The sequence below is a fragment of the Puma concolor genome, chromosome C1 (assembly GCF_028749965.1).
Source record: "Puma concolor isolate L17-30 chromosome C1, mPumCon1.1.hap2, whole genome shotgun sequence".
Taxonomy (NCBI): Eukaryota; Metazoa; Chordata; class Mammalia; order Carnivora; family Felidae; genus Puma; species Puma concolor.
Window position 1 is genome coordinate 100,179,225 of NC_141674.1, and position 27,238 is coordinate 100,206,462.

The following is a 27,238-nucleotide window of genomic DNA, read 5'->3' on the forward strand; positions in this document are numbered from 1 at the left end:
TTGTTGGCTCTTTCTTAGAAATATTTTCCCTTTCTTTCCTTTCCAAATATCTACTAGCAACACCTCTGTCTCCCTGGATGATCACAGTAGCTTCCAAACTGGTGTCTCCTCTAATTTACCATAAACACCTACCATCTTATTAATGATCCGAAAACAGATTTTATCAAGTCACTTATCTGTTCCAGTATGGGCTACAGGGGCTTCCCACTGCCACAGGCTAAAATCCAGACTCTTAAGCCAGGAATTGGGGTCCCACATTTAATGGTGCCAGTATCACTGCCTCCTGATGAAAAACCACCCCCACCCCCGCCCCCATACTGTGGTCCTCTGCAGGGTTTTGCAAATTCAGCTTCCTAAGGGCTATCCACCAGTTGATCTAACTACTGAGATCAAGCACCTTTGTGGAATTACTGTGGAATTTTAAAAAAATAAATTATTTTTAAGCATTTCATCAAGTTTAAAAAGAGAAATTAATTCAAGTGTTTGAACTGTTTTACAAACTCTGTGAAAGAGCTCCTAACATGCATTCCATTGTTAAATAGAGAACCCAGAAATGGACCTACAAATACATGGCCAATTAATCTTCGACAAAGCAGCAAAGAGTATCCAATGGAAAAAAAGATGATCTCTTCAGCAAATGGTGCTGGGAGAACTGGACAGCGACATGCAGAAGAATGAAATCAGACCACTTTCTTACACCATTCACAAAAATAAACTCAAAATGGATGAAAGATCTAAATGTAAGATAGGAAGCCATCAAAATCCTGGAGGAGAAAACAGGCAGCAACCTCTTGACCTTGGCTGCAGCAACTTCTTATTTGACCTGTCTCCAAAAGCAAGGGAAACAAAAGCAAAAATGAACTATTGGGACCTCATCAAGATAAAAAGCTTCCACACAGAGAAGGAAACAATCCATAAAAGGCAACCAGCAGAATGGGAGAAGATACTTACTTGCAAATGACAAATCGGATAAAGGATTAGTATCCAAAATCTATAAAGAACTTACCAAACTCAACACCGAAAAAAAAAAAAAACAAATAATCCAGTGAAGAAATGGGCAGAAGACATGAATAGACACTTCTCCAGAGAAGACATCCAGAAGGCCAACAGACACATGAAAAGATGCTCAGTATCACGCATCATCAGAGAAATACAAATCAAAACCACAATGAGATCCCACCTCAGAACTGTCAAAATGGCTAAAATTAATGACACAAGAAACGACAGGTGTTGGCGAGGATGCAGAGAAAAGGGAAACCTGTTGTATTGTTGGTGGGAATGCAAACTGGTGCAGTCACTCTGGAAAACAGTATGGAGGTTCCTCAAAAAATTAAAAATAGAAATACCCTATGATCCAACAATTGCACTACTAGGTATTTATCCAAAGGATACAAAAACACTGATTTGAAGGGACACATTACTCCAATATTTATAGCAGCACTATCAACAATAGCCAAATTACGGAAAGAGCCCAAATGTCCATCGACTGATGAATGGATAAAGAAGATGTGATATATATATGTGTGTGTACACACACACACACACACACACACACACACACAAGAATACTACTCAGCAATGAAAAAGAATGAAATCTTGCCATTTGCAACAACGTGGATGGAACTAGAGTGTATTAGGCCAAGCTAAATAAGTCAGAGAATGGGGGCGCCTGGGTGGCGCAGTCGGTTAAGCGTCTGACTTCAGCCAGGTCACGATCTCGCGGTCCGTGAGTTCGAGCCCCGCGTCGGGCTCTGGGCTGATGGCTCAGAGCCTGGAGCCTGTTTCCGATTCTGTGTCTCCTTCTCTCTCTCTGCCCCTCTCCCGTTCATGCTCTGTCTCTCTCTGTCCCAAAAATAAAATAAACGTTGAAAAAAAAAAATTTAAAAAAAAGAAATAAGTCAGAGAATGACAGTTATCACATGATTTCACTCATATGTGGAATTTGAGAAACTCAACAGATGACCTTAGGGGAAGGGAAGGAAAAATAAAACAGAGAGGGAGACAAACCATTAGAGACTCTTAAATACAGAGAACAAACTGAGGGTTGCTGGCAGGGTGTTGGCTGGGGGGATGGGCCAAATGGGGGATGGGCATTCAGGAGGGCACTTGTTGGGATGAGCACTGGGTGTCATATGGAAATGACGAATCACCGGGTTCTACTCCTGAAACCAATACTACACTGTATGTTAACTAATTTGAATTTACATTAAAAAAAAAAAATGATTCCATTGTCATCTAGATTCAAAATCAATCTTTTTAGTTGCTAGTTCTATAAACTGCCAGATCCCAAACCTGCATGTTTTAAAAATTCTGCTTCATCAAAGGCATCCATGGTTCTAACAGAATGCCTGCATACCCTAACAAGCCTCGCTTTTCTAAATGGAGTTGATCTTCTTCTGGACAAACCAGCCACCCAGTCTGAGAGCCCCCATTTCTGTCAACTGCACCTCCCACGTCCCAGACACCTAGTTTGATTGCTTTCATTGCTAGAACAAATATTTGTGGAATGCCTACTAGCCACTGAAGTCCCTTACTGAGCTCTGGGGCTATAACGATGAACAAGAGAGAAAGTCTCTCTTCCTCCTAATGTCTCCAGCAGAGCAGGTAGGTGAATTGGTGAATAACAGTGGTTTATCCAGCTTGTCACTGCCCCTCCCCTGTTCCACTGAGACTGCCTCAAACAGGACTTGGAGAACCCAGACTTGAACTTCTACATTGGACTTTCTGCCTCTTCTCCATCCCCTGGGAACCATCTTACACACTTTGCCACCGGTTGGATCTTCTTAAAACACCTTTGGCATGGAGGCAGCAGGACTAGAACAACAACCTCTTCTGGGAGAAAACAAGTGAACCTGGGATCCCACAGAGGGGAGAGATGACTACAGACTCAGCTGTGAATGCTGGGATGGGGGCAGTGGGTAGCACAGAAAAGTCAGCCAAAAGGCAAGGGCAACACTCGGATGCCTGAGAACAAAAAGAGAAGGCCATGGATGCCAGATCCCATACAGCCTTGCAGGCCACTACAGGTCAGAGGGAGAGGGGGCCACTAGAAGGCTCTCGGCAGATGAATGGCATCCCCTAGCCTCTGTTTTAAGATCACTCTGGCTGCCTGTATTTAAAAACAAAGTGTGGTCATAATATATGTAAGTCAAACAGCTATGCTGTGTACCTTAACTTATATGGTGACAGATGTCAATGAGGTCTCAATGAAACTGGGGGGAAACTGGGCAAGGGTGGAAGCTGGGCGACCAATCAGGTGACCACGGCAATCTTCCAGATGCGGAAGCAGTAGCCTTGGACCAGCACCAGAGGAAGTGCTGAGAGGTGGTCAGATTCTGTGAAACCAAAAAATTTCCTGGTGGAATAAACATGGTGTTCAAGAGGAAGAGGAATAGAAAGAGAAGCACAGTGCCAAAGATGACCCCAAGGCTTTCGCCTGAGCAAATGAAAGGGTGGAGATCCCACCAACCAAGCTGGGGGAGATTTGGGGAGGAACAGGTTTCAGAGGAAAGTTGAGGAGCTCACTCTTGGACTTGTGGTATTTCAGAGGCCAATCAGGTGTCCGAGTGGAAATGCACAGTAAGCAGCTGGAAACACACATAAGGAGCTCAGTGGGGGGCTGGACTAGAGCTCTCAATCTGTACATTATCGGCAACAAAGTGATATTTAAAGCCGGACCCCTGGATGAGCTCACCCACCTGGGTTGTGAATGCGCAGAGAAGAGTGGCTTATGCATTAAAGTCTCCAGGGCTAAGAGGTTGGCAAGATGAGGGAAACAGCCAAGGAAGCTGAGAAGGAACTGTTAGTGAGTTACAACCAGAAGAGGGTGGTGTCCTGGATGCCAAGAGAAGGCAGGGTCTCAAAGAGGAGGGAGTGATCGGCTATGTGGGATGCTGCTGGGCGGCAAGAAAGACGCGGGTAGAGCATGAATGGATCTCTGGACTCGTTAATGAGGACGTCAAGAGCTTTGGTGCAGTGAGGGAGTGAAAGCCTGTTTGGAGTGGGTTAAAGTGAACAGGAGGAAAGGGGTTATAAAGCAAATACAGACAACTCTTCAAGGGGACTTTCTATAAACTCAAGACAGCAAGTGGGTGGCAGCTGGAGGGGTGGAGGGGGCACGAGAGGGCTCCCAGTGATGGCATGAATATCTGATGGCATACTGCCTGCTGGTGGGGATGGGCTGGCAGCTCTCGGAGGAGACTGTCGCAGGAGCAGAGCAGATGTCCCTGAGCGCAGTGACAGGAGGCGGGCCTCGGGGCACAGTGGAGGGCTTGGTCCTGTGACCAGGGAGAGACAGCAGGCTCAAGGGCAGGTAGGCAGAAGGGCTGAGGGTGACGTCCTGGGGAAATTCTCCTCTGAGGGCTTCTCTTCCACAGTGAAACAAGAAGCGAAGCCGTCAGCTGAGGACTGGGTCTGGAGAAGGGGGGTGTTCGAGGCTTGAGGAGAGGGGACGTTGGACTTGACTGAGGCGAGTGACCAGAAATGTACAGTGTGGGGCTCTGCGGGGCGATGGGTTTCTCTGCAGCCACGGTGTGTGAGATGGATGAGATGAGACTGGTTTGAGACTGGCTGGACAGACAGTGAGTCCGACCCACTTAAAAGGGAGCAAGGAAGCTAGGCAGGTCTTCCAGTGAGCGAGCATGCCTGGGCGGCCTCAGGAGGACGGGGGCCACACAAAGTGAAGGAAAGGCAGAGTTGAGCGGAGAAAGGAGCTTCACATGGCAGTGGGACACCTGGCGTGTCACAGCGGAGGGCTTAGAATGAGTGGTGGTGACAACATCTAGGCTCTATCCATGGGCGGGGTGGTAGGAGGGAGGACAAGATCATCACGGGAGAGCTGAGGGACTCAGAAGCCAGGATACTAGAATTACATATTTAATATTATAATCACTAAGAATTAATGACAGCAGGAACATCAGAAACAGCAAAAGGCAGCCAGGCATCCGAATGACCCAAAACCATTGGGATGTACCCACGGGCCTTACAGTTGATGACAACAAGGAAGGAGAAGAACCCAGAAGCATCGGCAAGCAGCATGGAGGAACCTATACCCTCTCTCCAGTTCCAGTGTAAAGTGATATAGGAGAGGAAAAAAAAAAAATCCACCTCCTGGGGTGGGGTGCAGGTGGAAACAGAGCGTCATCTATCAAAGGGGCTCAAAGAGTTCTGAGCTCATGACTGACACTCCATCCCTTTCCAGAATATTCCTAGTAAGACAAGTGATGCTGAGGCCAGCAGCCCCACCCAGCTGGGGCTGCCCTCTCCACCTCGGTCACATCCCCTCCTCACTCAGAGGATGACAAGGGGACTGAAACTGGCCCCTGTGTGCCAGATGGAGAGGAAAACCCTGACAGCCCGAGACCTAATCCTTTTATTCCTCATAAACCATTCATTTGTGTTAGTCTCTTAAAATAGTTGGCAATTTGCCGTGTAAAACAAACCAACTTATCGAATGCTCACCAATCACGTAAAGGGTGAACTTGGTATCGGTAATGCTTGAAAGTTCGACTTCATAGTCCTCTTCATCCGATGATGTTAGATTGAAGATGGTAAGGTTTCCTGATGTGACGTCCAGATGAACCCTATCTACAAACGGTGGGTAAGCTCTGGGCTTTAAGAATTCTTCATCCCATTCTACGACTTTATCTTTTTTTTTTCTCCACATTATCTCTTTAATGGGTATAGAGCCCGATGTGTACAAAGTTACACTCATGTTTACAGTTCCGTATATCGGCTGGGAAACACAGCTGATGAAGTCTAGGAGGGAAAAAGAAATTGGTTAGGAAAAACAACACGACTTTATTGAAAATAGAAAGCCATCTTCCAAGATGCTCTCTGGGGAGAAAAAAAAGTTAAATTTAGCAGTAAAAATTATCATCAGCTACTTGCTGTGCTAACTTGATAAACCACTGACAGAAAATAGAGCGAGTACAACATGCTTGACCAGGCAAAGCTTACTCTTTTAAGGGGAGGACTGGGGCTCGCATAAATGCAAGAACTGTATTCAATTCTGGTGGGGCACCAAACCCATGCCAGGTACTGTGGGCAAGGCTGTGAACGTGACAGCTGACCACACAGGTGTCACTCTAGGCCCTCAAGAAGTCCCACAGTGTGGAGAAAACAAAGCAGGCATGGGAGCCACCTCGTCAAGGGCCTTCCCCAGGAAGTCACAGTAACACCGCACTGGGGGCATCCCTGCGGGACAAGAGGTGCCGGCTGAGGGCTGGGGGAGGAGAGGTAATCATTCTGATAGAGGAAGCAGTGCCTCCAAAACGACAGGCCTTGAGTCAAGAAGGAGCTTGGTGTGTTTGAGGAAATAAAAGCAGCTCCCAACGGCTAGACAAAGAGAGCAAGTGAGTCACGGGTGGGGAATGAGGCTGGAGAGGCAGGCAGGCCCAGGTGACAGTGCCCATTCATGGGCTACTGGGGGTGTCAGATAAGACATGCTAAGGGTTTGGGATTTATCCTAATGGCAAGGGAAAGCCGTAGGAAGGCTTTAAACATAAGACTGGCACGATATAATTTAAGTTTCGGCAGACTGGCCCTGCCAGCAGAGTGGAGAGTGGTTACTGGGGACAGGCACGGAGGCAGGGAAACCAGAATCAAGGTCAGTGCTGGAGCACCGAGAAGGTGGAGGACCGGACGGACCAGACCGGGGTGTGGGAGGGGGGAATGGACAAAAGGGCAGATTCCAGAGCCCCGTGGGAGAGATCGCAACAGGGATTAGTGAAGTGGTGGGGGGTGAGGGAGAGGGGGGAGTTAACGGTGTTGGTCAGGCATCCTTCTTGGCTGACTGACTTGGGGCTATTAGCTGAGGTCAGAAACAATGACTGAGAAGCAAGTCGGGGGCAAGACGCAGAGTAAGAGCACGGGGACTAGGTTCGGTGGTGTGGGGGAGCTGGCTCCAACTGTTAGCATCTCTGCCGGACCCCATTCAGCCAAGCCTGGCTGACAGCTTGAAATCCACATGGTGGGAGCATTTACAGCACAGAAACTAACGCTTCAAACAGACACTCCTGCCTACTCCACGCCAATCCAATTGTTTGATATTTACTACCACCACTGGACTGGAATATTTTTGATACCCCAAAATGGGTTTAAATGCATCTGGTTCCAGACCTGACTTTCTTGTTAAGAGAGAAGAGCAGCTGTTAAGGGAAAGGCATTAAAGATAAATTAAAACTTGATTGAAGTTTTTGCCTAGTAGCAAGCATGGTAATTGAAAGAGCATGGGAAAAATCAAGACAGACCAGTTGTAGGCAACGTGTTCAGTGATTTCAAATACGAAGGAAATCTCTCCCATTTGCCGATTGTGAGGATTTTTGGAACCTGCCTCCCTTAATTAAGGGAGGCTGCCCACAGAAATACACCAGCAGCCCTCGATGCTTTGCTGATCACGCCCTCTCTCTTGCACTTGACTAGAGCACATGGGAAGGTGGATGAGAGGGAGAAGGATTCGAGGAGTGAGGATCTATCCACAGCCACCAGTGGAGGCTCCAAGTGTCTTGTGAGTGAGTGAGTGAGTGAGTGAGTGAGTGAGTGAGTGAGTGAATGGGAGTGGGTAGGGTGGTGGGTGAAGAGAAGGGGTATGAGAGGAAGCTTGGCTGCAGAAAGACGGATGGCTGCTGTCTTCCCAGGGGCAGGCGATGTGTCCTGAGCTTGAGAACAGGAGGAAGAAAGAAGTCAGGGATGGAGTGAGACTGGCGAGAAGCACGGGGGGGGGGGGGGGGGGGGAGACCAGTTCCAACAAATTCAGTTTGGGGCTGAAGAAACTTGCAAAATTATTTAGTTGAATTACCCCCATTTCACAGGTGAAGTGACAGGGCACCAAGCAAAATGAAGGAAAATGTCACTAAATGCCTACTCGCTGCATGTGGTGTGTTCACATACCCTCGTGTCCCTTTTTACCGCTCGTCACACACTTTGCAGCGACCACGTCGCACAGGTGAACAACCAGGCTCCGAGAGGCATGTCAGTGTTCGAGCCCCGCGTCGGGCTCTGTGTTGACAGCTCGGGGCCTGGAGCCTGTTTCGGATTCTGTGTCTCCCTCTCTCTCTGCCCCTCCCCCGCCCTATTTTTTTTTCTCTCTCTCTCCAAAATAAACATTAAAAAATTGTTTTAATGTGTTCAATAACAAAGTATATAATAGACACATAGATACAATTTTATACAGATGCAGAGCAATGATATATCTACTTAGCACAGTCTTCTTCTCTGGCCTGGGTGTGTGGCTTGGAGGCCTTACCCTATCCCCCAATCCCTATAACCACCCTCAGTCCTGTAAACTATGTTAACAACTCTGAATATATCCTTTGCTATTCTTCTACCTGCTCATATCATCTAGTAGAGATAAAGATATATCACATAGAACGCATATATACATATATGTGTATATATATATATATACATATACATATATATACGTATATATGTATATACATATATATATATATACGTATATATATGTATATATGTGTGTGTGTATGCGTATGTGTGTATATATACACGTATATATGTATATATGCGTTCTATGTGATATATACATACACAACACACACACACACACAAAGAATTTGCCATGGTTTAACAAAAAATGGTCTTATGCACACGTCTCTGCATTTTGCCCTTCCAATCAAGAATACTTCATAAAAGTCCCACCCAATCCACTGGTGTGGCAAGACTTTCCTCCTTTTAGTGGCTTCCTATTATGACAGGGTACGAACGAACCACAATAAACCAGATATCCATCACTGCTGAACACACCTTCTCTCCCTAGCCTCTTCTATTGCAGTAATTGTAATAATGATTCCTCTGTACAAGTTCTTGTGTATTTGTGGTCTCATATCTATGGCAGAGTGTGCTAGGAGTGGGAATGAATCAAAGGGCAAACAAATTTTTTATGTTAATAGGAGCTCCCACGCTGCTGGCTTCTGCTTGTCACATTTCCATCAGTAACACCTGAGTTACCTTTTCCTCGTGCTCAGCAAGCATCCTGTGATTTTTTTTTTTTGCACGTTTAATTATCAGACATAAAGCAATATTTCACTGTTATCTGAATTTGCATTTTCCTGCCCTCTAGAAATTTAGGCATCTTTTCCGCTTTTGCATTATTTGGATCTCCTTTTCTGAAAACTGTCTTTTCACATCCTTTGCCATTTTCTCCCGTTGGGTTGTTTTTTTCTCATCAAAGTTTACAAGTTCCTTGTAGGTTATAAACTTTTTGTTACCTGTATTATAATCTTTCCCCAAGGTGGGTGGTGGTGTCGTTCCCTAACACAGGGGACATGGAGGAGGGCCAGCTTTGGGCGGGAAAATTGTGCTTTCGGTCTCAGACGCTGTGTAGCGATGTCCAGTAGGCTGCTGGGCACACAGGTCTGGGGCTCACAGGAGGCGATACAGACTTGGGACTCATCACATTTGTAGTGGTTACTGTCTAGCATTCTAGTCCCACAGCAAAGTCTTTTCCATTGCACTTCCGAGACTAAACCGGAGAGATAAGTTGCCGATAGGACAATTGCCAATGAAAAAAGAACAGGAGTTGTTTCTCAGAGGTCACACACCCTGAATGAATGAATGAATGAATGAATGAATGAATGAATGAATGAATGAATTTGCACTCAAATAGCAGCAAAGGAAAGGAGTCAGCAGTGAGCGGGCTGCTTTGCGGATAACTGAGTGGTCAAAAGAGGGAACACAGGGACACCAACTTACCATGCCAGAGGGCAGAACGGTAAGTACCAGACTCTCAGCCAGATGGGCCCAGCTGAACTCTCAAAAGCCCCCCAAACTAGGCTTCCTCGGCTGTAAAATGTAAATCAGAATGCCTACCACAAAGGATCGTTTTGAGGTTTGAATAAGATTGAGAGTCTTCAGGGATGCCTGGGTGGCTCAGTCGGTTAAGCGGCATTCTCTTGGTTTGGGCTCAGGTTATGATCTGAGTTTTGTGAGCTCGAGCCCCGCGTCAGGCTCTGTGCTGACAGCACGGAGCCCACCTGGGATTCTCTCTCTGCTCCTCCCCCACACTGTCTCTCTCTCTCTCTCCCAAAATAAATAAACTTAAAAAAAAAAAGAGGGAAGTTTTTAAACAATAGCTGAAATGAATGAAGTAGGCTTTCAACAGGGCTTCCCTCTTTCTCTTTCAGCGAGCCAAGCCACATCAAGGCCTTTGTTGTACGTGATCCTGGCTGTGTGAGACCTTTCATCATTTCACCTAGTGTGAGCTTTCATCATTTAAAATGAGAGAGAGGCGGGGGGAGAGAAAACATGTATCAGCGATTGCCTGAACAGATATTCCATGCTAGCCAGAATTTTTTTAATTTGTATTGAAGAGTACTGAAAGATCTTTTAAAGATATGAGAGTACCTCAATGCCTATAGATAGAGGGATCATATATTTAAAAACAGCTCTGACTCCAAATATTTTGTTGCAGCATCCTCACAAAACATCATCACCGCACCCAATTTTGATAATTCTTCTTATATGGCTTGAAGTCAGGAAGTGGCACCCGAATATTTTGCAAAACTGAAGTGCCCTGATTTTTGACTTAGAAAACGTGGCCACCGTGACTATTGAGCGAAGGCAGAAGGATCCCCACTCCTGGCCACAAATTCCTCCGCGTGTTGTTACTTGGGTTCTGGGATTGAGACTGACTGCTCTTTTTGGCTTATTTAACCACTCACGTAGATAGTGCTTGCTGTCTGCGAGGCACTGTTGCAAGAGCTCTACGAGTACATACCCGGTGAGTCCTCTGAAGAGCCACGTTAGGCAGGCGTTATCTCTGACCCTATTGTGCAGAGGAGGAAACTGAGGCACACGAAGATTGAGTGAGTAGCTAGTGTGGTGGGGAAACTGGCTCCAGAATGCTCGGAAGCACTGTTTCTTACCGGGGCTATGTGGCATGTGGCTACCAAAGCCGTGACATGATACAGGATTTCTGTGGCTGCAGTTTCTACGATGCAGTTGGACGGCAGAGGTTGGGAACGAGAGGCTCGAGCTGCTCTGGCTGAGCCACAAGTGCGTCTCTGAGACGTGCGGGTGAGGCACCAAGCTCGCTGGCCCCCGAATCACTGAATGTCAGGGCCCCAGGGGTCCTGACAGAACAGGAGTCTGTGGCCCCCACCACCCCTGACCTCACATACATGAGGAAACTGAGAAGGTCTGATTGAACAAGAAAGTGATAAACCCAAACCTCCAAAATGCGACAGGGGGACCCAAATTCAAAACCTGGGTTTTGTGATGGTGGCGGTGTCGTTTGTAAACAACTTCAGATGTGACAAAGGGACATGGGACAGGGCTTCACAATGAAAGACCATGAGAAACGAAGGCCTTTGTGTGCACTGGTAAGTCATACACGGGGTGGGGACAGGAGTGGCTCGAACGTAGGGCGAGCAGAGCAAGGAAAGAGCAGGGAAGGAAACAACGAGGGGCAAACAAAGACGTTACGAGGGGAACGAGCCAAACCACAGGAGCCACCAAGGAGCCTGGGAGAACTGGCAGACGGAACGCTGGCAGAGACCAACAATGCAGCCCACAGACAGAGGGGGCGCTGGTGAGCACGTGCTCCTCTGGGGACTGACTCCTCAGCTCCCACCCACGTGGGCACATAGAATTTGCAGAACTTCTGCTTTTCCAAAAAATGCTGCACATTCAGATTTCATGGAAAACTTCTCATTCGTAAAAGCTGGCAACTAATTCCAAGCTGAGTTCAAGGGTATCCTCAGCCAGGCTAACCGTCTGAGGACAAAGTGTCATCCTTGGTCTTTGTCGTATCCGCGTGGTCTGGCACAGGAAGGACACTCCATAAATGTTTGTTGAGTGCCTTCACTTATCTGAATACAGCTTAACTGTAGTCCAAAAGGTGGGGCTTCCTGACAAAAACCGCAGAAGCTGGCAGTTACCCCAAACCCTGAGCTTTGCAAATCCCTAAGCTGCTGTGGAATCTGGTTGATGAATCGTGAACTCAGCAAAGAGAAGTGGAGACATTTAACTGGAGCTGAAGAGTAAGTGGCCTGGGACCCCTCGTGTGCAGGCAAAACAGTCCCCTTCCCCTGACACCTACCACCAGCCCCACAGCCAGACTGGGGGGGGGGGGGGAGGGATAGGGGGAGTGCTGGATTCCCACTCCCATCTCTCCCCCACTGCTGTTCCTCTGGGGATGGTCCCCTTTGTCCCCTGCTTCCCCTTCCAGCTTAACTAGGCTACACCTCCTACTGTACCAGATCCGCTTGTACCCATGCAGGATGTCAGCTCCTAATCAAAAGTAATAGCCCGTCTGAGGTTTAAGGAGAAGCAAGGTGTTCACTGATGCCATTTCTTAGAAAGGAGCTGCCCACCCTCCCGGGATCTGGAAGGAAGGTTTTTCTTGAGTTTTTTTTTTTTTTTTTTTTCCTTAGAAATGAACAATGCAATTTTAAAATTAGGGGTGCCTGGGTGGCTTAGTCGGTTGAGCGTCTGACTTCAGCTCAGGTCATGATCGTGAGTTCGAGCCCCACGTCGGCACGTCGGGCTCTGTGCTGACAGTTCAGAGCCTGGAGCCTGCTTCCGCTTCTGTGTCCCCCTCTCTCTCTGCCCCTAACCCACTCACATTCTGTCTCTGCCTCTCTCAAAAATAAACATTAAAAAAAAAATTTTTTTTTAAATAAAATATTTCTCTCTGAAATATTTTTAAGGATGGCCTGCAGATTTTAGCAGTTAAAAGTTCACTGGACGGAAAAAAAATCCCCTAAAAGTTTCAGTACCCTATTATTTAAGCCTTAGTATTTCCCCCCGTATGTTCGACATTACAACGGTGTTTCAGTTAAAGACTCATTTAAGCATGACGACAGCAGGGGCTGGAGTATTCTGAACCCTAGTGAGCAGATGAGTCTCTTGTCCAGACGGGGGCTTGTGACCACAGCGTTTCTCCACTGCGTCACAGCACACTCTCAGCTGACATCCACCTGGAGTATGAAGGTGGTGGCATTTTGGGAGAGAAAGCGTCTCTCCGCACATACCCACTGATGATACAGAGGAGAGGCCACTCTCCTAACATGTCTAATATCAAATAATCTGTCCTATTAGGTCCCCAGGTATTCTCATATTAATCAGTCCTCATATTAGTCCCTGTTTTGGGGTAGGAAATCTGCTCACCGGGTATGGAGATAATAAAGAAGAAATGGAGTCTTTTTTTTACTGAAGGAAGTGTAATGCAGCTTGTTTCTTTAACCCAGCTCTTCATAAATCCGATCCAAATGAACCCTAGGCCAGCTCAGCCCAGGAAAAAGTGAGGGTATGAGCTTGAGAGTATGGGGAAGAACATGCCAAAAATGGGAGCCACTCGGCGACAGATGAGGAAACTAGGAAACTAGGACTCAGAGAGGTTTAGGAGCTGGCCCAGGTCTCTCAGCTGGCCCAGGACAGGGTTGGTGTCCGGACAAGGGCAGCCAGCTCCAAAGCCTGCACTGTTGGCCACAATTCCACCCTCCTCCAGACCTGGTCAGGGGATTGTGGGGCCATGACTGCTAAAGACGGGAACCCACTGCTCTCGGCTGCACCACCCTGCTTCCCTGTCTCCTGTATTTCAGCCTGAAACAGCAGCCACCTGAATCTCAGCAGGCAATAATCCCCCCCCCCAGGCTCAGAACACCCCCCCATACCCCCCCCAGAACTCGCCTCACAGGTGCTTTCAGTGGTCAAGCTACTCTTTGCCTCCTGGGTGAGCTCACCTGGAATTTAGATGTTGGAACCAATTAAATCAGTTTCCTTTTGAGTTTTTCTCTCTTCTGTCATGCTAGAATATGGCCCATTATATTCCGTTCTTACACTACAACACCGTCTCATTTCCCTCTCTCAGTCTGTACAACGTGTCTCCGTAACCACCACCCACACACGGCTCAAGAGCCCACGAAATGTGGTTTGTCCGGAATGAGACGTGTTGTGAGCGCAAAATGCTCACCAGACACTGAAGGCTTAATACGAAAAAGGGAATGTAAAATCCCTCGGTAATATTCTTGATATTGACTACATGTGGAAATGAAAACATCGTGGCTGTAATAGGTGACAGAAAACATATCATCAAAATCAATTTCATCTGCTTTGTACCGTGTTTCTAACTGACGGCACTGCCCCCAGCCTGTCCTTCCAAGATACCCATGTACCGTCTTGCTCAAAAGCCACATCTGTGAGCTCACCATCCTCAAAAGCCACACGTTCTTGTTAGAGGACGCATCTCAAAACTACAGCATGCTCTGGGGAATAAGGTTTTCACTAGAGCTATTTAAGACTCTCTTTAAGAGTCTCTTAAAACTTATTCTCCAAAGTCTGATTCAAGGTAGTTCTACACCCTATTGATCATTTCGTTAGGAATTTCTTTATCATCCCTACTATTTTCCAGTTATTCAGTTCATAGTTGAAAAACTCACTTATGATTAGTTTCTTATGAATCTGATTTTCTCATTATTTTCTGAATGTGTATGTAACACATCATTTTTTTCCCTAGTTCTTAACTGTTACAGGGGGAAAATGTTCATGAAACTACACAGCAGTGAGCCGGGTGGAAATTCAGACACTAGTCACAACAGACATTTTGGGGAACACTACGAAAAGGAAGTGAAGGCCATTAGGACCCAAAATGGGCCTGAGAACAAGTCTATCAAAACAATTTAGCTTCCTCAGATGGATACCTGGTTGACAGAAGAGATATCTCAAGGTCACAAAGGGTAGACCTTAGAATTAGGTGTTCCCAGCTGGGGGCAGAGAGCAGACATGAACTTATTTCAGGGACTCTGGGCAAGAGGTCTCTTACTTCTACTGGTTTTCATTGGAGCCCCACAGGCACGAGCAGCAGCTGAGAAGGAAAAGACCAAAGGGCACAAGGGCAAGAGATTTAAAAAAAAGAAAAAGGACAAAAAAAAAGAAGAAGAAGAAGAAGAAGAAGAAGAAGAAGAAGAAGAAGAAGGAGGAGGAGGAGGAGGAGAAGGAAGAAAGGAGTCAAAGGAGAAGATCCTGTGCCCGTAAAGTAATTGGAAGACATTTTCCTTTGAGGCTGGTGGCAGGCACTCAAAGCTATCTCCAAAGAACTACTAAAATATTTTCCAGCACTTTCCTGGGGTTGGTCTCGCTATCTTATGCTTTGTATTCAGACCTCAACTTGTCCGAGCAAATGGAAAGTAGTATCCTGGTTTCACTTTAGTCCTGAGACGGATGGTTTGATTTGCAACTGCAGAATCTAAGAGGCTATAGCCTCCTGTAAAAGCTTGAAAAAGCTTTCTGCACTTAAGAAACGTGAGAGGAAATCAGAAGATGGAAAAGTCATGCAAACGAGCACTCGTGGACGCAGGCAAACTTTCTGCTTTCAAGCAGAGAAACCAAAACCTACCCTGAAAACCCGTTTTTATTCCAGAAAAGTCAGAGTGCTCAAGAGGCGATGAGACACATTCTTAGATCTCGTTCTTAAAAGGTGGTTCCAACGGTCTTTCAAAATTTCTCAGAGGCCCATCAAAATTAAACCAAAAACTTAGTCACAAGTGCAAGTTGAGGAGATCCTGGTTTTTTTAAAAAAAGACATTCTTGTGACAATTAGGGAAATCTGAATAAGGGCAGAAGTTAGGTGATATTATAAGATTATTGTTAATTTTCACAAATACTATATTATTAATACTATGCAAAAGTACTTGGGAGTGAAGTGTGGGTGTATAGACAGAGTATAACTACAACAAAATGTTAATAAACACGTAAATAAATCCCCATTCTGAATTCTAAAATCCCAGAGGAGGTTTCCCCAAGCCCCCTTTGTAGATGGTGACATTGAAAGCAATCTTCCGTGATTGGTAACTGTGCCATCCTATTTAATTTCACAGGCCTTGGCAAAATTACAGCGGACAATGTGTACACGTCACATATAAGAGATCATCTATGGGGCTGCCTGGCTGGCTCAGTGCGAGAGTGTGCGACTCTTGATCTCAGGATCACTGAGTTTGAGCCCCGTGCTGGCTGTAGAGATTACTAAAAAAATAAACAGAGAAAGAGAGGGAGACAGAGATTATGTATGCTCTTCATGTTTTCATAAGTGTGGCTCATCTAATCTTGTGTTGGGAAGGCATGGATTTTGAGTCAAATGGACCTGGATTCTGGCACGCGCTCACTCCTTGCCTGTGTGAACTTGGTCAAAGTACTTAACCTACCTAACCTTTGTTCTCCTCTTTAACAGTCTCTACCTAAAAAAAAACAAAAACAAAAAAAAAACCACCTGGTGTGACAGTTCAATGAAAACAAAAGTCTAAAACTGCTAAGCACAGAACCTGGCGCAGAGCACCTACTCAATCCGTGACAGCTACTATTACCACAATGGGCCCCGTTTTCCCGCAGGGATACACAGCGTTACTTTCACTCAAATTGTCTTCTTCCTAAGTAAGAACACACAGACTCTTTGAACCTTGATTGCAGCAAAAAACATGAAGAAGTCTCACATAATAATGCGAGATAGCTTTATAACTTAAAATGGAGACATGCTTGACAAACCGGTAGCATCTAATGTCCAGATTTGCCACTGTTGTTAAAAACAACATGAAAATACATCCATGAAAGGAACTTTTAAAGAAGCAGTTTACACCTTGGTTCCTATACAAGGAAAGAAACTCGAGCTGGGGAGATGGCTGGCAAGATAAAGGAACCATAAAATGTCCACAGCAGCAGAATAAGGCAGGTTCTGCTAAAAGAAAAAAACAAAACAAAACAAAACAAAACAAACCCCACAAAAAACAACTAAGACAGCAGGTTCTTACTGAGAGCTTTGCTACCTGCCCAGCACTACCAAGGCCCTGTCCACGTGTTACCCTGATGATGCAACCCAGCACCCAATCCCGCTGGCTCTACCTTCCAAACACATCTCCCTATCTCCCATTCAGTCCTCTTCTCTTGCAATCATTTCTTACCAGCACTGTTCCTACAGCCTCCCCAACTGGTTTCCCCGCTTCTCCTTTGCCCCTCTATAGATTGTTCTCCACGCAGCAGCCAGAGTAATTCATTGAAACACTCCACCATTGTAATTTCCCTCCTGTCCAAAATCCTCTAAAACTTCCTATTTTGCCGGGAGTAAAAAAAGTCACAGCCTTTAACGGGGCCCATAAAACCATCTCCAGGACTTGGCCCTGATTATGTTTACAAGTTCATTCCCTACTACTTTCTCGTACAGTGGTCTCCTTGAAGTTCCTTAAATGCCTGAAGCTTATCTCAGGGTTTTTGCTGCCAGCCCCCCTGCCTGGAATACCACTCCCCCGAACAATTAAGGAGACCCTCCCCTGACTACACAGTATAAAACAGTAACCACTAGAAAGTAGAGTGGCTGAATGAAATACCACACATTCAGCCCATGGAGTACTATACGACTATAAAAAGACAATAAGAATGATCTCTGTGAACTGATATGGAAAGATTATCCAGACATATGGTTAAGAGACAAAAATAAGGAGCGGAAGAGTACATAAAGTACTATGGTTGCATATCTGTATCTATAAAAAGAAACAAGAAAGGTAAAACAGAAACAAACAGTATCTGCTATAACAGCTGGAGAAGGTGGGAATAGGATTTTCTCTGAGCTTATCTTTTTACATGGTTTGATTGGAACCATGTTAATATTTTACGTATTTAAAAATTAAATCAAGGGAGGGGAACCCTAAAATTGAATAGAAACAAAACAAATTGGGGCAGCTGGGTGACTCAGTCAGTGGAGTGTTTGGCTCTTGATTTTGGCTCAGGTCATGATCTGACTAGCCCACATCGGGCTCTGCGCTGACAGGAGGGAGCCTGCTTGGGATTCTCTCTCCCTCTCTCTCTGCCCCTCCCTCGCTCATGCTCAATCACTCTCTCTCGAAATAAATAAATAATTTTTAAGTTTAAAAAAATTAATTCAACTATATACTGAGTTGATAGCATAACCACACAGAAGGAAAAAATAACTTTAAAATACAGTTTTCTGTACATATTCAGTGGGCTATATGGAAGACTAAACAGAACTATAAAGAAATCTTGAACTGTATTTAATAAAGTTTGTGCTTGGTAGTGGTACTGGTATAGCAATTAGGAAACTATTTTGTGTTTAATGTATATTAGGAAAATATACTGATTCTATAAGGAACAGAGTTCTCACTGTGGCAAAAGGAGGTACAAATAGGGAAAGGAGGAAACGATGAACCAAATGGTTACATTAGGCTTCGTGGTAAAAGGATAAACCCATAACTTCGTGAAAACTCTATTTCCCTAGTTCTGAGAACGGATAGAGCCTAGAAACCATGACTCCATTAGCCTTCAGCACACCTGGCACCCCAAAAATACTGATTTCTAAATTCCGTCTCCCACTCAGAGGAACAAGAGAATCTACTGATTACAAGCAGAGGCCGAAAAGGTACAAAATGAGTCCAGAACATCTTTCCGTGCCAGAAAGTAGGAGATGCTCAAAAACTGATGGAAACATGGCAAAGAACACTGAGGTACACAGAGGTTCCCATCTGCCAAATTCTGGGTCACTGGGCATCAAAATAGATAATAACAAGAATGCCATCTTAAAAAATATCCAGGAGTCTATACTTACACTAAAAAAATAAAATGAAAAAGCTATTCATTACTGAAGAATGTCAATGGTGTATCAAGAAAATTAGGGAGAGACAATTGCCATCTACAAATATTTTAAGGGACCTGGGGAAGAGTCACAACTGGATGCTGAAACATCGGGTGAGAGATTGTTGCAGGACAGTCACACAATCTCAAGGTGTCACTTGATAAATCATGTATTATTAATTTACAAAGGGCAACAGGTGCCTCTGCAAAGGAGAAATCTGGTTGGATCACCTTCACAAAACAACCAAAGGTCTCCAATAATGGGACAAATGGACTGCATCTGCTCCCTAATGAGATGCACGGAGGACACAACACACCTGTGAAACATTCCTGACTCTGATTCCAGAATCTAACACTCCAGAATCTAATCATGAGAAAACAGATGAGCCAAATTGAGGGACATTCTAGAAAACTGGCCCAGACCTTTCAAAAGTGGTGATGTCATAAAGTACACCCCCCAAAAAAAGGAGTTGGCAAGTTTTAGATGAAAAGGGATTAGGGGCACCCAGGTGGCTCAGTCAGTTAAGCTTCCGACTCTTGATTTCAGCTCAAGCCATGATGTCATGGTTCGCGTGATCGAGCCCCATGTGGGGCTCTGCACTGACTGCTAGGAGCCTGCTAGGGATTCTCTCTCCCCCTCTCTCTGCCCCTCACCCCTCCCACTCTCTCTCTCTCTCTCTCTTTCAAAACAAAAAAATAAACATTAAAAAATAAAAAAATAATAATAAATAAAGGGGATTAAACAGTCATGACTACCAAATGCAGAATGTGCTCCAGGATTGGCTTCTGGACTCTACCAGAAAACAGTATCATATCGATGGTGTATTTCCTGACTGTGATCATGGTTCCATGGCTTACTGGAGACATATTGTTCTTTGAAAACATATGTTCACATATTAGGGGTAAGGTGTCATGAGATATGCAACTCTCCTCTTGCACTGCTGGTGGGAATGCAAACTGGTGCAGCTGCTCTGGAAAACAGTTTGGAGGTTCCTCAAAAAATTAAAAATAGATCTACCCTATGACCCAGAAATAGCACTGCTAGGAATTTACCCAAGGGATACAGGAGTGCTGATTCACAGGGGCACATATACCCCAATGTTTATAGCAGTGCTTTCAACAATAGCCAAATTATGGAAAGAGCCTAAGTGTCCATCAACTGACGAATGGATAAAGAAGATGTGGTTTATATATTCAATGGAATACTACTTGGCAATGAGGAAGAATGAAATCTCGCCATTTGCAGCAACGCGGATGGAACTGGAGGATATTGTGTAAGTGGGATAAGTCAGGCACAGAAAGACAGATATTGTATGTTTTCACTCATATGTGGATCTTGAGAAACTTAACAGAAGACCATGGGGGAGGCGAAGGGGAAAAAAAGTTACAGAGAGGGAGGGAGGCAAACCATATGAGACTCTTAAATACTGAGAACAAACTATGGCTAGATGGGGTGGGGGGAGGAGGGAAAGTGGGTGATGGCCAGGGAGGAGGGCACTTGTTGGGATGAGCACTGGGTGTTGTATGGAAACCAATTTGACAATAAATTCTATTTTTAAAAAAAGATCTGCAACTCTCAAAGGTTTACACAAAAAAATTAAGTGTACATGTATATGAACAGAGAGAAGTAAACCAAAGGTGTCAAGATGTTAATAACTGGTGATTCCAGAAGAAAAGTGTATAAGGGTTCATTATGCTATTTTCTGCAACTATTCTACAGATTTGCAATGTTCCAAAGTTTTAAAGAATTAAAAAGAAATATTACCACACTCACTCTCCTTTTCTCTGCATTACTAATCTCGGATTCATCAGTGTTTACTTTACCACCATTCAATGTCTACATATTTACTCATTTATTCCCCCATTATAACGTAAGCTTCACAAAGGCAGGGAAGTCTGTTCTTTGTTGCAACCCCACTCTCTTGTACGGTGCCCAACACATAGTTGACACTCAGTAAGAATTTGTTCAGTGACTGACGTTCACAATCATTCTATGAAGCACACACTATTATTATCCTTCCTCACCAGTGAGTGGTCTCTCTCTTCCAAGGCAAGTGGTCTCTGTCTTCCATGCCCAGAGAGGCATGGAAAAGTTAGGTAATGTACAGAAGTTACAACTCGGGTGAGGGGCAGGGCCAGGGTGGGAAGCCAAGCATCTGACTGGAGAGCTGATGCTCTTTTATTAATTTAATGTTTATTATTTTTGAGAGAGAGAGAGACAAAGAGAGAGAGAGCAAGTGAAGAAGGGAGAGAGAGGGGGACAGAGGATCTGAAGCAGGCTCTGAGCTGACAGCAGAGAGCCCAATGTGGGCTCGAACTCACGAACTATAAAATCATGACCTGAGCTGCAGTCTGATGCTTGACCGACTGAGCCATCCAGGCGTCCCAGAGCTGATGCTCTTAATCACTGGTGGGCTGCTTCCCAATGAGTCAGATTCTGCCTGTTTGCGTGTCTCCTGGTTTCCACGGCCACCAGCATAGGAAAGCCTCAAAGCTCCTGGGGTCCTGTGATAGCACCTGCCCTGGCCTCCCTGCCTCCAATTCCTCCCAGCCTCCGATTCCTCCCAGTTACACCCCTTCCTCTGCACGGAGGCCAGATTATCCCTCCTAAGCACAGGGTTCCGATTCTGCCAGGCCCAGAAAGAGTTCTCCTTCGCCTGCCAAGTTGTCTTTGTCACCTCTTGGAATCCTCTGCCACATCACCGCGTGTCCACACACCACATATCCCGGTTGGCTAGGTTCACATACCCTCCCTACCCTGAAGTCTTTGCTTCACAAGAGATACCTGACTTCACGACGGTCTTCTCTCCCTCTGTATGCCCACAGCACCTTATGCTCAGAGGCCTGTCTTACATTTACTTCTGTACCTTGCAATGCAGGCGCTTTTGAGGTCTCAACCCCTCCCCGCAAGCTGTACTCCACAGATATGGGTACCCCACAGGCACTCAGTGGCTGGAAGATTGATGTGTAGTTTGGGCCAAGGGGCCTCCAACGGGAAACCCTCCCGTTAAGGAAAAGTAGTTAAGGGTTTATAAACATGCTCCGGGGGTTTGGCCAGGACCGTGTGTGTTAGGGGTTTACTGAAAGTGGGGAGGCTGGGGGCGCCTGGGTGGCTCAGTCGGTTAAGTGGCCGACTTCGGCTCAGGTCATGATCTCGCGGTTTGTGGGTTCGGGCCCTGCGTCGGGCTCTGTGCTGACAGCCCAGAGCCTGGAGCCTGTTTCGGATTCTGTGTCTCCCTCTCTCTGACCCTCCCCCGTTCATGCTCTGTCTCTCTCTGTCTCTCTCTGTCTCAAAAATAAATAAACGTTAAAAAAAATTAAAAAAAAAAAAAAGAAAAGAGAAAGTGGGGAGGTAACAGCGGAGCCAGACATTTATTTCATGGGGCTGTTAATCCCGCTGAAGAAGTGGGAAAGGGATGAAGGCAGTTCCCTTACGGTTTCAAAGGGCAGGAAAGAGCACCGGCCGCCCTACTTAGGAATCCCGGAGTGAGGCCATCGCCCACTCAGACGCTCCCCTCGGCCAGTCCCCGTCCCAGGTCCCCCGCCGGCAGCAGTGCCAGTCAAACGCGCGGTGTCGGAGGAGAGAGGGCTGCGGGGGCAAGGGGCGGCGAGGGCGGGGACGCCAGGCGGCCGAGCGAGCTCGCGCGCCCCCTCCCCGCGCGGCGGACCAGCCGACTCCTCGGGCAGGTGGAACCCGCTGCCCAACCCCGTCCTCAAAGGGCTCACAGGCAGCGGAAGCAGTGAAAGGGCTGACCAAGTTGGCGGCGGCGAAGTACCCCGGGGAGGGGAAGCCGCTAGCAGTCCCTGGAACTTAGAAAAGGCACACCCTTCCGGAGAAACAGGGAGTCGTGAGGTGACACGACTTGGGGCGGGGGGGGGGGGGGGGGAGAGGTGGGGAGGGAGTTCCGATGGGTCTTAGAGGAAACTACGCCGAAGAGGTGAGCGAGCTGGAGTCCGGTCCCTCTTCCCAACCAGGATTCCGGTGCCTAAGGTCAAAGTTACTTCCTGACTACCCACGAGAGACTCGCTGACGACGGGACAAGTCTCTCCGCGGGCAGCGTTTCCCCCGCCACCCACCCCCCGCTCCCCAACCCAAGTTGCAGCCTCCTCGGGCGCAGCCCGTCCACTCGGCGCCGGAGCCCTGGGGTCCCAGGACATCTCCGGCACCGCCCAGTCCCCGCCGGGTCCCGGGGGAGGCCTCCACTCACCCAAATGGAGCACCAGACAGGCCACACCGAGAATCCCCGCGGCCAAGAGCCCGTCTCTCCCCGCGTGCATGGCTCGTCCGGCCAGCCTCCACACCCTGACTGGGCCAGGGTGGGCTGCAAGTTCCAGGGCAGCTCCGCCCGGCGCCGTGCGCAGGCCCGGTCCCGCCCTCCCGTCTGTCCCGCGCCACACTCGCTGGCCCCGCCCCGCCCCGCCTCCTCGCTGGCCCCGCCCCGCCTCCTCGCTGGCCCCGTCCCGTCTCGCCCCTCGCTGGCCCCGCCCCACCCTAGCTGGCCTCGTCCTACCCCGCCCTCTCCCTTGGTAGCCCCGGTGCCGTCCCGTCCCGCCACCTCTCTGGCCCCGTCCCGTCTCCTCGCTGGCCCCGTTCCGTCTCGCCCCTCGCTGGCCCCGCCCCATCCCCGTCCCACCCCGTCCCACCGCCTCGCGGGCCCGGCCGGTCTCACCCCTCGCTGGCCCCGCCCTACCCCGCCCTCTCCCTGGCTAGCCCGGGTCCCGTCCCGTCCCGCCCCCTCGCTAGCCCTGCCCCACCCACATGCTCCGCCCCGCGCTCGGCTCGCTCCCCCTTCCAACTCTGGAGCTTCCTTCCCGGTCGCGTCGGGCGCAGCCGCGCTCCGCCCCCGCACCCTGCATCTGCTCCAGACGCCATCCTGCCTCCCCCCGGTCCCCAAAGTCGTTCTGCCGCCTCCCCGTCTGCTCTGTGGAGCTGTCCCTTCACGGTGGCTTGCGTCTTTAAAACCAAGCTTGTGTTGGTTCCTCCTCCTCCTGCAGCACTTCTGCTGGACGTTTGGGACGAGACGGAGGCATGTGTCCGCAAGTGGGGGTAGGGGGAGCTGCGCCCCGCTCGGCCGGCCTCTGCGGTGACTGGAGGACTCTCCCAGAGGACTGGGAGGCTCCCAGGCCCTTCATTCCTTCAGCGCTTTCCAACAGCAGAGCGCGGGGCTCGCCTTTCCTGCGGGTCACTGTCTGCGCACATTAAAAGGAAACATTTTGGACCCCTGCTAGGATGTGCGGGGTTACCTGGTCCCGCCGATCTCGTTCGAGGTCGAGCCACCTTTTCCTGAAGGCTGCCCCCGACGCCCAGCACTCCCTTCCTCCGGAGCTGGGACTTCCAGCCTTGGGTTTCTCCCTTCTCAGTTTCCTCTGTGTTTTCCTCTCTACCTCCATCTCAACTGTGGACTTTCCCTTAGGCTGAGGAGTCCGGTGTGGTGGATCCCCTCACTGTGTGACCTCCCCCAAAACCTCCCGCCCAGGCTGCAGCAGTCATCTGGAACACTCCACCTTAGTGATTAGTCTTCTTGATTGGCTTGCCCTCTCTGCTGCCTGTCTGGCCCCAGACCAAACTACTCTGCTCCCAGAACCAGCTCGTCACGATGGTCTCCCTGTCTGCACAGGAATTGCCTCTGTCCAGTGATGGGAGTCAGGGGAACTCTAAGTTCCACGGGACCTGGAAGCTCTCCCCATGAACAGGACTCCCTCCTGTCCTAGTAAACACTAACATGTCACTTGTGAAACTGAGTGGAAGTGTGCTTTCTTGCTGATGTCATCTCCAACATCAAGTGAGGATCCCAAAACCACTCAAAACACTTGAACCGTAAGAATTCCTTAGTTCTTAAATCAGCCATAACATCTTAAAAGCTATCTCTATCGGTGAAGTTTCTGGGACCAATATCACGTACCATGAAGCATGCTAGCTTAAGACACCCCCTACTATGTGTAGATACTGGGAACGTGAGGCAGGGGCAGCGAACAGCACAAAACGTGAGGAAATCAAGTTTCTGCTCTGCCCCTGGCTGGTAGGAACTCAGACCAACCGGGAAAGTTAGGATAGGGTCAAACTTTTAGACACTGGAGAGCCCCTGAGAGTTTTTGAACCAAGAAGTGATCCTAGCAAACATCTGCTGAGCGCTAAGCCAGGCCCTGTGTTAGTTAAGTGCATTACCTGAAATAATTTTATCTTCTTGCTGTCCCTAGTTTCACAGAGGAGGAAACGGAGGCTCAGAGAAGGTAAACGACTTGTCCAAGGACACACAGTAAGGGGCAGGACTGGGAGTCCAACTAACGCGAAATCCAAATTGCCACTCTCTCCCTTTGGCAGGAGAGCAGGTGCAACTTTGGGATAGGCAGCTGTGCCGTTGCTGGGACTGGCCAGCAGGAGCCGCCAACCCTCTCAAGAGCAGGGCAAAGGAAAGGACTGCCCAGTCACCTGGGTCTGGGAAGTATGCTTCAGGTCATGGTCTCCAGCCTTTGGGTGAGATAGGATTCTTTGGGTCTTCTTTGGCTGGACGCTCCTCTGACCAAGACTGACAATCAGTGTCAGGTCTTTTATTAAGAGAAATGCTGTGCTTCTTTCTCTGCCCCTCCCCCGTTCATGCTCTGTCTCTCTCTGTCCCAAAAATAAATAAAAAACGTTGAAAAAATAAAATAAAAAAAGGGGCGCCTGGGTGGCGCAGTCGGTTAAGCGTCCGACTTCAGCCAGGTCACGATCTCGCGGTCCGGGAGTTCGAGCCCCGCGTCAGGCTCTGGGCTGATGGCTCAGAGCCTGGAGCCTGTTTCCGATTCTGTGTCTCCCTCTCTCTCTGCCCCTCCCCCGTTCATGCTCTGTCTCTCTCTGTCCCAAAAATAAACGTTGAAAAAAAAAAAAAAAAAAGGGGCGCCTGGGTGGCGCAGTCGGTTAAGCGTCCGACTTCAGCCAGGTCACGATCTCGCGGTCCGTGGGTTCAAGCCCCGCGTCGGGCTCTGGGCTGATGGCTCAGAGCCTGGAGCCTGTTTCTGATTCTGTGTCTCCCTCTCTCTCTGCCCCTCCCCTGTTCATGCTCTGTCTCTCTCTGTCCCAAAAATAAATAAAAAACGTTGAAAAAAAAAAATAAGAGAAATGCTGTGCTTCTGTCAAGCATTTTTAGAAGAGCTTATATGCGTGGCCTAGCCGACTTCATGAATCAAAAGTGGCTCAAAAAGGTGGACCTGGATTACGCAACGAGCCAAAAAGGCTCTATTCATATACTGAGGACTCGCCATCAAAAGGAGAGTAGATACATTTTTCGTCCCGTGGCCAGTATTGAGAGGTCCAGTTTTATCAGCTTGTCAGTGTACATAATCATGAACTAGGGGTAAGAAAGGGGGCCTCATTTCAGCCTGTTCATGTGGCATGGGGTGGCTGCTCTTCCAAGCATGTCCCTCTCCGGTACCCTGGCTCTAGTTCTGGCCAACCTTGTAACTACCCCCACCCCCCCACCCCCAAGGAAGCTTAGACATTCCAGAATGCACTGAGCACAACACTACCCCTAATCCCACATACATGGAAATTGTCTCTGCCTCTTGCTTCGGAAGTGTCCGTTCACTTCACTTACATAAACACTGGGCAGATTTGCACCCAAGGCGTAAAGGGGCAGTCTTCTTCCCTTTTTAAAATGTTCCCTGGCAGAAAGAGAGCATTTGGGGAAAAAATTAGGCAAAAGTAATATGCAAGGCTTAACATGGAGCCATTCTGGATACCCAAGGGATAAACAATCACATTTCAAGTCCTAGCCAGGCCAGCAGCTGCAAGAAGTTGATAAGGATGCTGCAGATAGGGCTGCGGAGCTGGGGGAAACACACATTAAAGCCTCTGAAAGGTTTGATTTTTAAAAAGAAGAAAAAGAAAAGGAAGCGCCTCCCTCTGCTTTTTACCGTCCCTCTAGTTGCTTTTGCATATTCTGTGCCATTTAAAGAATTACAGATGGGTTCTGCCTAATGCCGTATGGCTGCTGTGGCTTTAATCATTCTGTCATTCTCACTTTGCAGAAGGGCTGAACTCTCCCCCCCCCCCCCCCCGCCCCACAAACATCCCAGCATTCCAGGTGTGCAGGGCACAGAGGCTGGTGTGCTGGTGCCGCTCTGTCCTCCATCCTGGAAAATGCTTGCTGACGATTTCCCGGGTCAGGACAGCAGCACATCGTTTGGGAGAGATGGTGTGGTCTTGCTGCAGAGGCCCTCCGCCTCTGTTCCTGCTGTTCCTTCTCCCCTTCTCCACCAGTTTCCTCCCACCCCATCCTGGCCCACCCTGCTAAAAAGGAAAGCTAGGCTCACAAGTTCCATTCCGAAACCGCCTCTGGGGAGTCCGGGTGTATTGTGTGTTGCACGGATCTAGAGGCCGCGTAGCCTTTTACGATACTTCTCAGCAGATGACAGTCAAGTGTCGAGAAAGCGTTGTTGTTTTTTTTTTTTTTTTTTTTTTTAAGTCATCGTTTGTACAAAGGCACGCTTTAGGCTGTGGGGCAGGATGTGGCGGTGAAGGCTGCAATTCTTGACCCTGGAGCCCAGCAGGCCAAAGTCAGGAGCAGAACTCCAGACCCCCCGGGCACAGTGTCACAGAGCAAGAGAGGCTGTTAAGGGGTGGGAGGGGTGGGGGTGGGGAGAAAGAAGGACCGTGTACTCCAGTAAC

At 47.9% G+C, this 27,238-nt stretch overlaps 1 protein-coding gene across 1 annotated transcript in view; it reads right to left on the bottom strand.

Annotated features, from left to right (window-relative positions):
* CD58 (CD58 molecule) overlaps positions 1-22,981 on the bottom strand; it is a 40,575-nt gene extending 17,594 nt beyond the window's left edge. Inside the window, exons 1-2 of the mRNA XM_086717920.1 lie at positions 22,800-22,981; positions 5,461-5,757 (exon numbers count right to left, since the gene is read on the bottom strand). Of these exons, the coding sequence (XP_086574046.1) occupies positions 5,461-5,757; positions 22,800-22,869 (367 nt within the window). The 5' untranslated portion in view covers positions 22,870-22,981. The remainder of the gene's footprint in view (positions 1-5,460; positions 5,758-22,799) is intronic.
* Positions 22,982-27,238: the final 4,257 nt, after the last annotated feature.